The 14,855-nt window shown below is 45.0% G+C and overlaps 1 protein-coding gene across 1 annotated transcript in view; it reads left to right on the plus strand.

The window, feature by feature from the left end:
* Positions 1–14,264, plus strand: part of SLC16A2 (solute carrier family 16 member 2) — a 95,836-nt gene extending 81,572 nt beyond the window's left edge. Inside the window, exons 3-6 of the mRNA XM_082208264.1 lie at positions 8,373–8,835; positions 11,349–11,492; positions 11,895–12,123; positions 12,432–14,264. Of these exons, the coding sequence (XP_082064390.1) occupies positions 8,373–8,835; positions 11,349–11,492; positions 11,895–12,123; positions 12,432–12,652 (1,057 nt within the window). The 3' untranslated portion in view covers positions 12,653–14,264. The remainder of the gene's footprint in view (positions 1–8,372; positions 8,836–11,348; positions 11,493–11,894; positions 12,124–12,431) is intronic.
* Positions 14,265–14,855: the final 591 nt, after the last annotated feature.

A 14,855-nucleotide genomic window follows, 5' to 3' on the forward strand; every position in this document is an offset into this window, starting at 1 on the left:
GGGGTCCCTTTACCTTTAAACACAGATTAAAACTCGCACCGGCTTTCTAAACATCTGGGTAGGCTTGTCTAAACAAAAATGTTTTTAGCACGCGCCGAAAATAGTACAGTGCCTGCCTGGTATCAATAGGCAGGGAGTTCCAAAGTGTAGGTGCTGCCACACTAAACGATGGAGTTCATACAAATGTGGGTTTGTATTGGGCACCTGAAATAGTGCAATACCACATATGGGAGTGGTTGGGTGGGCGTTCATGGGGTAAGGTGATCTCACAGATAAACTGGCCTCAAGTTGGTAGGGGCTTTATATGCTGATAGTAACATCTTGAACTTGGCCTGGTAACAGATTGGCAGCCAGTGCAGATCTCTGAGCACAGGTGCTGTATACTGACAAGGCCTCAATTCCTGTCAGCAGTTGTGCTGCAGCATTCTGCACTAACTGCAGCTTCTAGATCAAGCACAAGGGAAGCCCCACTTAAAACACCTTGCAGTAATCTTGTCTCCAAATAATATTCTCCTGCTATATAAAATTAAATCTGCATGCTTAGGGAGTCCTCTGAGTATGCAGAAACTTTCAGTCAGCCTTGTTTTGCTTTGAAATTAACAAGCATTCAGCCACCTATGTTCAAATGTTTAGTGACATAAAACTTTTCCCATGCCTTTTAGAGCATGTCACCCACTGTGGTGCTGCTCTTAAGATGTCGTGGCCTATAACTCTCATTGTCCTTGGCCATTGACCATGCTGGTTGAAGATGATGACTGTGGTAGTCCAAAACATTTAGAGAGGACCATCACGGTGGTTACCCCGGTTTAAGCTTTTAGTGCCGGTTGAATGCTAGAGGGACTTGGGCCCAACATCAAGTTCGGCTGAAGCAGGATCAGCATCTTCTGAAAGCCTCTTGGGTCCTTTCAGGGATTGTCCACACTTGACTTATCCTCTGCCCAGAAAGCAGGGGTCCAAGTGGTTTCCTCCTTCCCCGCTCCTTTCCCAGGGAAAACCTGCTCTTCAGTGCTCAATCAGAGCAAATGTCAATCTGGAGAAAACCTGAATTGCCAATAATAGCCATCTGCCTACTTGGAAATAGACCATCTTCTCTGAACTATAGCCCAGATGGCCACATCCTTAAGCTTTCAAAAGAAGAATTTTTTTCTGCCACACTAAAGTCATTAATAACTGCTAAACGCAACATTAACATTAAAAAACAGAGGAGGTTCATGTTTTTATGTAAGCCAGAACACAATGACAAATGGCCCTTGCAAGCTTTGCTTGGCTATGCGTACTAAAAGGAAACATCAGGATATTAAATGGGTTTTTAGCGAAGAATGCATTCTTGCCATAAAATACTTATTTTCCCCTCAGCAATGTGCTGTTCCGACCAAAACACAGAGTTCTTTTTCTGTTTATTTTTAGGGTTTCAAAATGTCTGAGGCTTTCATGCTTGCTGCAAGTTGCAGGTTAGATTTTCAACAGATTTACAGGCCAGCACAATTGAAACCATTCAGTCTTCCTCTATCTTTGAAGCATCATTGGGCTGCCAAGAATTCCATTCCATTTGTCCTTTATAACCTGTAACTCCTCCAGCCAAGCTTCAGATTATAGGCCATGACCAGAATCCTCAAGTTTAAAAAACACAACGCCATAAACTGCTGGAAAATAATGGAAATAAATCATGTTGTTATGACTTGAGGTTGGGGGTGGGAATACCACTTTTATGTAACATTGTAAAGTATCTTAAAATCTCTGGATACAATCCAGCCATAATTAGGCACTGTTAAGAGATTATGTAAATGTTGACTTCATTGTATTGGCTTGTATTAAATTCAGATTTCATTTTCAACTCCACTTAGCAAGAGAGCTAAGCACTTATTGTAAACAAGTGGTATTTTTTTAAAAAAGAATAAAAAAATAAAGACATGTTTAAAGTGTCCCACTGAAATCATTAAGATTAACATGCCACAGTTTTGGCTGGATCCCACCCACTATTCAGCTCCAGAAGAGAAACCAGGCAAGATATTGCCCAACTAAAGCCTTAAAAGTACAGTCGTACCTTGGTTTTCGAACAGCCTAGTTCTCAAACGTTTCGGCTCCCAAACGATTCAAACCCAGAAGTGACTGTTCTGGTTTTCAAGCGTTCTTTCGGAAGCCAAACATCCGATGGGACTTCCACAGCTTCCGATTGACTGCAGGAGCTTCCTGCAGCCAATCAGAAGCCATGCTTTGGAAGTCGAATGGACTTACGGATCAGATTCCATTCGACTTCCAAGGTACGACTGTACAGTGACATTGGAGAGATAATCGAAACATGAGGGCAAGGCAGAGGACTCCTCCACACTGCTGTCGTTACTGCAGCTGCCTTCTGCAACATGTTCTTGACACAATAGTGCATTAATGGTGGATTTGTTCTGCTTTATTACTTGTTCTGCAATGCTTCCCCAATGCTACTGCATTTTTACTATCAAGAGGGACCGGACCGCAGCATGACAAAAGTGGGCCAAAAAAAACCCCCTCAGAATTTTTTACAGTGGTGCCTCGCAAGACGAACGCCTCGCAAAATGAAAAACTCGCAAGACGAAAGAATTTTCCGTTTTTGAGTCATTCCGCAAGACGAATTTCCCTATGGACTTGCTTCGCAAGAAGAAAGCCCATAGGGAAATCTCCGGGGACCTCTTTTAAAATGCTGGCGGTCGGGAGCAAAGACTTTTGCCCACCGCCGGCCTTCAGAAGAGGTCCTGGACCTCTTCTGAAGGCCGGCGGGGGGCAAAAGTCTTTGCTCCCCCCCGCCTGCCTTCCCGGGACAGCGGAGACTTCTCCGCTGCCCCGGAGGCTTTTAAAATGCTGGCGAGTGGCAGCGAAGCCTTCGCTGCCGACCCCCAGCATTTTAAAAGCCCCCAGGGCAGTGGAGACTTCTCCGCTGTCCCGGGCGATCTTAAAATGCTGGCGGGCGGCAGCGAAGCCTTCGCTGCTGCCCGCCAGCATTTTAAAATCGCCCCGGGACAGCGGAGGCTTCACTGCCACCTGCCAGCATTTTAAAATCGCCCCGGGACAGCGGGGGCTTTTAAAATGCTGGCAGTTGGCAGCAAAGCGCTCCTGTCCCCGGAGCTTGCGGGGCGGGAGGTGAGGAGAAGGGCTTTTCTTCCCACCGCCAGCCTTCAGAACAGCCTTCTGAAGGCTGGCGGTGGGAAGAAAAGCCCTTGCCCCCCCCCAGCCTTCAGAAGAGGTTGGGGGACAGACTGTCCCCGGACCTGGTCTGAAGGCGGTTTCCATAGGAACGCATTGATTGATTTTCAATGCATTCCTATGGGAAACCGTGCTTTGCAAGACCAAAAACTCGCAAGAAGAAAAAACTTGCAGAACGAATTAATTTCGTCTTGTGAGGCACCACTGTATTTATTTATTGGGAAGTTTTAGAATGTGTACTGTTTGGCTACGAGGCAGTATGACAGGCCCAAAACATTTGCAGGCCAAACATCCTTGAAAGTCAGGGTTAATTTTTAACACAGAAAGTTGCCTTATACCATTTCAGTTCATCTAGTCAAGTATTGTCTCGTCCTGATGGACAGCAGTTCTCCTATGCCTCTAGAAGGGTCTGTTTCAGCCCTGTCACATGAGTGGTGGTCTTTTTGTAACTAAAGGTGCTAAGAATTGGACCTATTATTTATGTGTGTTGCAACTCAGCTATAATACCTGTTACTTGATACTCTTTGAGATGGCATGGAGTTATAAATGGATGACATGGAGTAAGATGACACCTCAGCGTGCAGTACAACTTTCTGTACAATACTCTCCCAATTCTTGGTAGTTCCTCCACCCTCAGAAGCTTGAATGTGTTTGCATACCCTCCAACATTTCTCCAATGAAAATAGGGACGTGTTGTTATTACTATTATACCCCACCCATCTGACTGGGTTGCCCCAGCCACTCTGGGAGACTTCCAACATATATAAAAACATGATAAAAAATTAAACATAAACAAACTGCCCTATGCGGAGTCGCCTTCAGGTATCTTCTAAAGGTTGTATAAGTTACTTATTTCCTTGGATCAGGGGTTGCATAGCTCCAAACCCTCTAACATTTTCCCAGTGAAAATAGGGACGTCCTAAGGAAAAGTGGGACATTCCGGGATCAAACCAGAAGCGGAGCATCTTCTGTAAAATTGGGACTGTCTCTGGAAAATAGGGACACTTGGAGGCTCTGTGTTTTGTAACACAGGAGAGTGCATTTCCCATAGCAGTTCCTCAACTGTGGAACTCCTTTCTCATGAAGGTGCATCTGGCCCCTTCATTATGCAGCTTCCGGACGATGCTGAAGACACATCTCTTTACTCAGACTTTTGACACTTGAGATACATCTTTTTAGAGACCAACTTATTTATGTAATTTTAAGTTGTTTTAAACTGTTTTTAATAATACATAATTTTGTTTTTTAATAGTAGTTGTTGTTGTTTAGTCGTTTAGTCATGTCCGACTCTTCGTGACCCCATGGACCACAGCACGCCAGGCACTTCTGTCCTCCACTGCCTCCTGCAGTTTGATCAAACTCATGCTAGTAGCTTCAAGAACACCATCCAACCATCTCGTTCTCTGTCGTCCCCTTCTCCTTGTGCCCTCCATCTTTCCCAACATCAGGGTCTTTTCCAGGGAGTCTTCTCTTCTCATGAGGTAGCCAAAGTATTGGAGCCTCAGCTTCACGATCTGTCCTTCCAGTGAGCGCTCAGGGCTGATTTCCTTCAGAATGGAGAGGTTTGATCTTCTTGCAGTCCATGGGACTCTCAAGAGTCTCCTCCAGCACCATAATTCAAAAGCATCAATTCTTCGGCGATCAGCCTTCTTTATGGTCCAGCTCTCACTTCCATACATCACTACTGGGAAAACCATGGCTTTTACTATACGGACCTTTGTTGGCAAGGTGATGTCTCTGCTTTTTAAGATGTTGTCTAGGTTTGTCATCGCCTTTCTCCCAAGGAGCAGGCGTCTTTTAATTTCGTGACTGCTGTCACCATCTGCACTGATCATGGAGCCCAAGAAAGTAAAATCTCTCACTGCCTCCATTTCTTCCCCATCTATTTGCCAGGAGGTGATGGGCCCAGTGGCCATGATCTTCGTTTTTTTGATGTTGAGCTTCAGACCATATTTTGCGCTCTCCTCTTTCACCCTCATTAAAAGGTTCTTTAATTCCTCTTCACTTTCTGCCATCAAGGTTGTGTCATCTGCATATCTGAGGTTGTTGATATTTCTTCCGGCAATCTTAATTCCGGCTTGGGATTCATCCAGCCCAGCCTTTCGCATGATGAATTCTGCATATAAGTTAAATAAGCAGGGAGACAATATACAGCCTTGCCGTACTCCTTTCCCAATTTGGAACCAATCAGTTGTTCCATATCCAGTTCTAACTGTAGCTTCTTGTCCCACATAGAGATTTCGCAGGAGACAGATGAGGTGATCAGGCACTCCCATTTCTTTAAGAACTTGCCATAGTTTGCTGTGGTCAACACAGTCAAAGGCCTTTGCATAGTCAATGAAGCAGAAGTAGATGTCTTTCTGGAACTCTCTAGCTTTCTCCATAATCCAGCGCATGTTTGCAATTTGGTCTCTGGTTCCTCTGCCTCTTCTAAATCCAGCTTGCACTTCTGGGAGTTCTCGGTCCACATACTGCTTGAGCCTTCCTTGTAGAATTTTAAGCATAACCTTGCTAGCATGTGAAATGAGTGAAATTGTGCGGTAGTTGGAGCATTCTTTGGCACTGCCTTTCTTTGGGATTGGGATGTAGACTGATCTTCTCCAATCCTCTGGCCACTGCTGAGTTTTCCAAACTTGCTGGCATATTGAGTGTAGCACCTTAACAGCATCATCTTTTAAAATTTTAAACAGTTCGGCTGGAATACCATCACTTCCACTGGCTTTAATAGTAGTATTGTACCTTAATTACTGCCACTCAGCCTGGGAAGGGCAGGTAATAAGAAAAAGAAAAAGAATACACATACCCCATGGTCAACAGACTTGTGCTGCTTTGTCAGAGGTTTCAGGTCATGTTCTGAGATGGCAAATTAGGCTTAGCTACCATGGGCTGTGGCTTTGTCATCTCAAGAAAACTAAGCAAAATCATTTACTTGAAGACACTTTCCAAAAGGGCTAATAGATCATGGACTGCACAGAATTTTGCTGAGGGTTGCACAGAATATTTGAGAATCTGCCAAGCACCTGCACCCCAGCAGGAGGTCTACTAAGAACCTGCTGCAATGAAGAGGTAGACTCACTGAAGGAGGAGAGGCATGGAGGGCGTCTTTCCCAAGGAGCCTAAAATCTGTGCTTTGCTTGATTCTGATGTGAGGCGTTGACTTCATTTCAGCTAGCCTCAAAAACTTTCAATTTTGAAAGCTGAGCTGTGAGGGAAGAAGTGAGTGGAGATCTTAATCTGTTCTGGGATCTGTTCTCCATCTCTGCACATTGGCACAGTACAGTTTGTATTTTTATAGTCCAGAGAAGAGTTTCGCCTTTGAAGTAGCTGAGCGCTGAAGCTGTTAGTGGCTGTGATGTTGTGCTTCTCCCAAGGTGTCTCTGATGTGGTTTGGAAGAACTGAAAATTGGCTTTCAGGACAGCCTTTGAATAGCCTTTGAATAGCATCAGGTAGAAATTGTGTGTCTCTTTGTGCTTGAGTAGCCAAGGAGAAAGGCATGTCATGGAATAAATGATACCCTCATAAATGTTTTCTTAATTTCCTCTTGCCTCATTTCTTGTGGGCAGGACCACCTATACCTGCCTTATTAGGAGCAATTTATGAATTTTCTGTTTTTAGAAAAGAATAAGATGTTGTTTTAAGCCAATTTCCTTCCACAGTACATTACAAGGCTCAACAGACAGGGCTTTGTTGAGCTTTCTGCTGAAATGCAGAGTGCTGAAATGCAGAGCTTTCTGCTGAAATGCAGAAAAGCTGTATGATTATCCTTCTGAAATGAATGGCGTCGCCTTCTGGCAGCCATCTTGTTATTACTTTTTTTTAAAAAAAGAAAGAAAAAGTCTTAGTAGTTGGAAAGTATTGGAGTGATGCTGGTAGAGATTACTCCCAGAGTGGCTAACCAGAAGCCTCTGAGATGCCTGCAAGCAAGGCTGCTGTTGCCCTGTTCCATTCCTGCACTTCAAGGTGATTGAATAGCCATTCCTTCTCCGCAGGAAATCTTGGTATCTGTACAGTGGTACCTCAGGTTAAGAACTTAATTTGTTCTGGAGGTCCATTCTTAACCTGCAACTGTTCTTAACCTGAAGAACCACTTCAGCTAATGGGGCCTCCCGCTGCTGTTGTGCCACTGGAGCACAATTTCTGTTCTCATCCTGAAGCAAAGGTCTTAACCCGAGGTATTATTTCAGGGTTAGCGGAGTCTGTAACCTGAAGCATATGTAACCTGAGGTACCACTGTACTCAAAACCTGAGGTACCACTGTAGTTCTGCATCAAGAGCTGGGGGGGGGTGTGATTAGAGATTAGGGATTCTCAACACAGCAGTTTACCAGACTATAACTCCCAGTGTTGTAGTGCAGATATGTCTACATAAAAGAGGAAGGCTCTGTGGACCAGAGCAGGATGTGTCTGATGTCAGAGATAAACTCTGTAGTAGTAGTAGTAGTGGTGGTGGTGGTGGTAGTAGTAGTAGTAACTTCTGTAGTAGCACCACCACAGCTACCCTGGTCTATGGAATCCTCTCCTCAGGGAGCCCTGCCTGGTGCCAACTTCCTTATCTTTTCAGCACCAGGCAAATAGATTTTTGCTCCCCTGGGCATTTGAGTAACATCATTGGCTGGATGAGTTGCTCTTCTTTCCTTTAGGGTGTGTGTTCAGCTTAGGTTGGGATAGTATGTTTGAGAAGAGCCCTTTTTATAATACTGTATCCTTGAATCTGGTTTTAATGTGCTTATCTGATTTTCACTGTGTTACTTTTACTTTGATTTAGTTTACTAAACCTAAGTTGTTAAACTCCCACATACCTGAGGTGCATCTGAAACCCTCATTGTAGAGCTTTCGACGAATGCTGAAGATACATGTTGTTGTTGTTGTTAATATCCCTCTTTCCCCCAAACTCAAGGCAGCTTACACAAATTCAGACAACACAGATAAATTACAAAAAAAGCTGAAAACATATAAAGGATATCATTGAAAGATAATTGAACCCTAACAGGATTAAAACAATATAAAAATCAAACAGATTAGAATACAGATAATAAAAACAGCATAGCACTATTGAAAGCCCTTTCTTTAAAAAATAACAGTCAGTTCCCAAAGGCCTGTCAGAATAAAATAGGCTTTATCAGATGGCGTAAGAACAAAGACATGACGATGACGATGGTGATGATGGAAAGTAACTGGTGTTTATTTGTTTCCAACAGGTCTCTTGAAGTCCGTTATTTCACTTATGGAGTCCTCTTCGGCTGTGGCAGCTCCTTTGCCTTCCAGCCCTCTCTGGTCATCCTTGGTCACTACTTCAAGCGGCGCCTAGGCTTGGCTAATGGCCTGGTGACGGCTGGCAGCTGTGTCTTCTCTATGGGCCTGCCTTTCCTCTTGAAGATTGTTGGCAGGGCCATTGGGCTGGCCCACACTTTCCAAGTTCTCAGCGCCTTTATGCTCATCCAGATCTTCTTGTCCCTAACTTTCCGTCCCATGTTCCCTTCGACCTCTGACCCCCACGACGTGGAGCATGTGAAGCTAGACAGCCGGAGCTGGCGGCAGCAGTGTGCATCGCAGATGCGGAAGTATTTCAGCCTGAGGGTCTTCAGGAAAAAGACCTACCGGATCTGGGCTTTCGGGATTGCAACTGCCGTTCTGGGGTACTTTGTACCTTACATGCATCTGGTGAGAGGAGAAGACAGTCGGGGGTTGGGAAAGGTTGATATAAGGGAGTGAGGGATGGTGAAGGTGGTTCAGAAACCAGTGTGATTAGTTTTTGATGAAGAAGCTCCACAGGAACACAGCCAATCTGAGCAGGAGGGAATATTATGAGACTAATTCTGATTGGCTGACTTTCCTCCTACCTGGTGAGACTGTAAAATTGGTACATTGCCACTGAGGGAAATTTCATAATAACGATTGTGGGTTACACAGATTCCTTATTGCATGCCAGCGCTTGAGAGACTTTGCTGTTATTACAAGCCACCAAAAATAGTTCATTGAAAGTCAGCCAAGTTGGAAACATAAGAGCTATCCTGAAACTCAGCATCTTGAGAGCATTCTGCTGCCTCATCAATGGATCCAGCACTGTAGTTAAAGTGAAGGAAAACAGTTCTCTTTGCCTAGTGCTGAGTGACATGAGATGCTGTAAGTCACAAAGCAGATATCATCTTACCCATTTGTTTGCTTGCTAAACTTATACAACATATTAGGAAAAGAAGAACAAGCAACAACAGCACTAGCGTCCCCCATAACAGTGATAGAATACTTTGGCAGCATGCTAACAGTAAACAAAACAAGACTCCAACCTACTGACTAGCAGATAAAAATAAAAACTCAACACCAAAAGCGTTGGACTAGGACCTGGGAGACCAGGGTTTGAATCCCCACACAGCCATGAATCTCACTGGGTGACCTTGGACCAGTCACTGTACCTCAGCCTAACCTACCGCACAGGGTTGTTGTTGAAATGAGGGGGAGAACCATGTAAGCTGCTTTGAACTCCTTGGAAGGAAAGGTGGATATAAATGCAATAAATAGTAACAGCAACAATATCCTCCCTAGCCCCAAAATCACTCACATTAACCCAATTTTTCTTCTTTTAAATCTCCCCACCCCACCCAGGAGTCTGGTATTAAGGCCAGCTGCTGTAAAGTTGTGGTGGGTGAGTCCAGGGTCCTCCAAGAATAGTCCAGCACCTCTCCTCTAATTTCGGGGGGAGCAGCAGCAAAAGCAGAGCAGGAAGATGGTAAAAGTTTCACCTGCTCTGCACTTGTTTTGGGTGTTGCTGTTCTCCTGCTGCTGGAGGTTAATTTATTCAGTGATATGAGATTTCAGGGCAACTGTAAATACTTCTTCAATAGGGTTGAGCACTATATCCTAGGCATTGTTATCCATTTTTAAAGTGAAATTTCAGCTTTTTTGCCATTACAGTGGTTGGTTAGAAACAAGCTTGTCTTTTAAGACAGCCTTTACAAAGCAGATGCCTTCCAGATGTTTTGGGCTGCAACTCCCATCAGCCCCAACCAGATAGCCATGCAAGGACTTTGCTGCCCTTCCTATCACTCTGTGGTGTGGAATACCAGGATTGTGTACTGGGCAGCTGAGTAGGGCATCAAAAGTCTTTCAGAATCTTTTCAAGATCCCCTTCAGTGTGCTAATTGATATATACAGTACTTCATTTTCTCTCTGCAGAAACCCAAGGAGATGTTGTGCCTGCATAGTGCACTATGTGGGAACCTTCTAGAACAGGGTAGGGCATTGCACATTCTTCAGAGCCTGTTGGAGATTATGGATTATGGCCGGAGAGTGTGCAAAACTGATATATGCATATTGCCCAAGTCCTGTTGGGATTATGCATAATGACTGGTGAATGTACATTTTTTTGTTTATGTATATATATAGACGTTCTCCAAGACATGTTGGCGCTTACATATGTTGACCAGGAAATTACACCTTTCCCTCTTCATGGCTGGATTTTGTGCACATACTCCATGAGGCCTGGTTGTTATGCACATTAACCACCCAACTTACCTCTCCCTTAACATGTGATGCTTCTTGTGAAGTGGGGGAACAATATGGTGATATCAACATCACATTATGACTGTGAGGTAGGTGAGTCACCATGTGGAGCTGCTTTAAAGGTCTCTGGTTCCAAAGGTCCCCTTAGGCTAGACTTCAGCTTCCAGTTCCTGAAGGCCCAGAACAAGACAATGGATTGTATGCAAAGCTGTCCCAGTCATGGTACCAAACTAGATCTCTCTGGAGAGCCAAAATGTGAGTGGCATGTGCTTTTGTTTCGTGGAGCCATTTTCATGATTGACAGCTTTCTGGTCCCCAGGGCCCAGACAGTGCTGTGAAGGAGAGGAAGAAAATAAACATCAGGCATTATGAATGAAATAAAAAGATAGGATCTGCGTCAAAACTTGATCATTGAAGGTGCTATTGTTACAATGCTTAGCAAGGGTGACTGTGGAAAAAAATGAATTCAGAGCAGCAGACAAGCTTGCTAGTGAGGCAGATCGTTGGAGCTCCTCAACCCATAATTCATTGCTAACCCAAACATTGTCTCTGCTTCTGTGGTCCATTCACACTGCAGGTCTCAGGGGTTGCTTTTGCTTCAAGCTCCTGCAGGTGAAGCCCACTGTAACAAATACACACCTGATGTCCTTGTTCCCTCTATCTCCTCACTTTCCTAGGTGAAGTACGTGGAAGAGGAGTTCAAGGAAACAGAAAGGGCATGGATTCTGCTGCTTTGCATTGGAGCTACATCAGGGGTTGGGCGTTTGGCTTCAGGGCCAATAAGTGACCTCATCCATGGGCCGAAGAAGATTTACCTACAGGTAGGCAGCAAATCTCTGAGTTGTTACAGCATTTGTAGTATTGAAGGACCATTTCCAGTCCGCCTCTTCAATTAAACTTTTGGGAAGGCCGTCCATTTCTTCACGGCCCAGTCAGTGACCTCCTGCCTTCAGAGTGCAGGTGCTCTGTGCATTTAAGCCCTTCCTATTGGTGATACTTACTTTTAATATTTAACTGGAGCATCTGTGAGAGGGGTGAATTGTCTGGCCCCCAGACCACTGATGAGGATAGAGTCACTGGGCCCTAAGAATACACAAATCAGCCATCCTTCCTCTTAGGTGCTGTTCCTAGTTTACAGTCCTTTCAGTCTCTTAACGCCCTTGGGTGTGGTGGAATTGCTCCAAGTTTGTTGCCTGAATGACATCAGTATTTTGTCTCCTCAGGTTGCCTCCTTTATACTCTTGGGTATAATGTGCATGATGATCCCACAGTGCCAAGAGTTTTGGGGGGTCATTATTGTCTGCCTTTTCCTTGGACTTTGTGATGGACTCTTCATAACCATCATGGCTCCCATTGCTTTTGAGCTGGTTGGGCCCATGCAGGCATCTCAAGCCATTGGTTATCTCCTGGGACTTATGGCCATTCCAATGACAGCGGGTCCCCCAATTGCAGGTAAGTGAATTGTCAGGCTGGGTTACCTTGATTAAAGTAAATGGTTTTTGGAACTTCCAGCAGGATTTCTCCCTGCAGAGGCATAAGCAATTGATAAAGGGTGTGCAGACTCATACTGGGCTCTTGCCTTATAGCCCATAAATCTCCATGTAGTCGCAACTGGACCTGCACCAGTACCAAAATGTGCCTGGCACCTGGGGAATTTGGAACGCTGTCCAAGTGGCACAGCCATGAGTGCATTCCAAAGCAGGTGGAAGGCGCCAGGTTGGCAAATGCTGGTGATAAAACCATTCTCTCCTGTTTTGTAGGATTTCTCGGTGAACATTTTGGGAATTACCACCTCGCCTTCTATTTTGCTGGTGTTCCTCCCATTGTTGGGGGTCTGGTTCTGTCTCTTGTTCCTCTGATCCATCAAAGACAGCTCAGGAAGAAGCGGCTGGATTCTGGGAAAGACAAGATGCTGGTTTCAGAGACCATTATGAACGGAGAGCTTCTCCCCGGTTCTCCAGCCATGGAGGCCCACATGTAAAGCCATCCTTCAAATCTCCCAGTGCCCTGGTGCACACACTGTCACCACCAGCATTCTCTGGCACTGTACCTGAGCCCAGCCCTTCCTGAAGAGGAATCAAGCTTCTTCGATTTTAGGCAAGGACTGGTCACATAAGGACAATCCTGATTGGACAGTTTCACCTTTCAAGTTTGGCTCTCTCCTACAGAGAGAATTCTTGTAGCGCTATAACTCGTTTGCCCTGCTATGATTGTTGGCACAGCAATGGATTACACATAGGAAGGTGTTAAAAGTTTTTAAAATCGATTCCTCAGTCCAGCCCCCTCCTCTCCACCACCAAAATTCTAAAGCCATGCTTGGATATCTTGCCTTGAAAGTGGAGTTTAATCTCACTGTGAGATCCTTTGGGAGTTAATTTTGTATCAGCCAAATTCTCAAAAGTCTGAAACACTCAAGGAGGCTAAAAAAGGTAAATTCTGAATCACGTTTTTTCTTTTGAATCTGACTCTGAAATTGTAGGAAAGCGTACTTGGTTTTCTTAGCAGCCCTTTTCAGATAACTTTTTTTGCCACCTACTTTTACTAAATGCATCCCTCTGCCAAAAGGATCCCTCTCTGCTTCCTCCAATTCAACTGTCCCTGTGGCAGATATTGCTTCTCTCAAGGTATGCAGTCCAGTGTTTTCAGAATAGTGTTCTCCAACCATTGCCTGAGTGGGTTCATTGCATAGGAAAACAGATTTAACTCTTGAAAGTGTGGGTGGTGATGTCCAACTCTCTAATACTTTCAGTTTGGCAAAATGTAGTTTATCTCTCTCCATTAATAACTCATTATCGTCCAAGCCGCCACCCTTCCGACTTGCAGATTTCATACAGGACCAGATTTAGAATAATTCTTTTACTAGAAAGAATTTACAGAGCAGCGTTTTCGTGCGCTGCTCTGGTTCGCCAGAAGCGGCTTAGTCATGCTGGCCACATGACCCGGAAGCTGTATGCCGGCTCCCTCGGCCAGTAAAGCAAGATGAGCGCTGCAACCCCAGAGTCGTTCGCAACTGGACCTAATGGTCAGGGGTCCCTTTACCTTTACCTTTACTAGAAATAGTGCATTTGGGCCTCAAGGAGGACTGCTCCATAGGAATTGGTATGTGCATTTCTCTCCAAGATTGTTTCGACTAGAATAGTTGAGGTTGATAAAACCTCCTTCCTCTTTGCACAAGGACTTGAGACATTCATTCCAATGCAGATTCTGCAACCCATGTGTGGAAACAGATTTTCTGCATGCAGAATTGTGTTGAGTGCCCCAGAACCCTCTGCGAGTAGGTCTGGGTGGGGAGGACCAGCAACTTGTTACCACATGTGGGTCTTCACAGGAATCTCCATTTGGAAGCATGAAGATTGGTCTCCTAGGAGCATACTCTTCTTCCTGGGAGCAGCAGCTGACATGTGCACGGGCTTCTGTTATACTTGGGAGTTCCCTGGATCAGGGTAATCTTTGCATGGGAAAAGTGGTTCCTTAATCCCCTTGCAAAGGTAGCTAATCATCATATTTCTTCTGGTTTGGTCTGGGGTCAGTGTTGTAGAAGCTCCCGAAAGCAGCCAGGCATTTGCCAAAATAAAAACTTTGCTTTAACCCCAGCTGAGAGTTTGTGTTGGGTCATGTGCTGATGTCTTTCTGCTTACTCACCTTTGACTTCTCCATCCAATGTCACCTACCTCTTGGGAAAGGCCTGTTCAGGTGTTCGTATGTGGGGGTTCAGTTCCAAGGGTTCTGTGTATACATGAAAATCAGTATACTCAAACTCTTGGAGGTGCAAATGAGTGGTAGGGAGAGGAAGAACCCCCCCCCAATACTCTCAGAGCCCACATGCCAAGTGGGCCTTGCCTGGGAAACAAGGTGGAGAGCTTAGAAGTTGCCAGGTAAGGCCCTCTCAGCAGGCAAGCTCTGGAAGGCGGTGCTTGCACGAGATCTTGCAGGAACTAAGATGGCACTGTGAAACCTTATGCAAGCATCCCTGAGCGCACTGAGCAGGCCTTAGACCTCAAGCAAAGCAGAGCTTTAAAGTTCTTTATACGCCAGGTAACCCCAAGCAGACCTGGCACAAAGAGTGCCTTTAAACTCTCTGCCTTGCTTGGATTTAACTTGCACGATTTCAGCGTACCTCCCTTCCGCTACATATGGTTGAAATCACGCCTTTTCACGTCTGCATCTTTATTTTGAGAGTATGG

The sequence above is a fragment of the Podarcis vaucheri genome (assembly GCF_965113315.1).
Source record: "Podarcis vaucheri genome assembly, chromosome: Z".
In the NCBI taxonomy this organism is placed as follows: Eukaryota; Metazoa; Chordata; class Lepidosauria; order Squamata; family Lacertidae; genus Podarcis; species Podarcis vaucheri.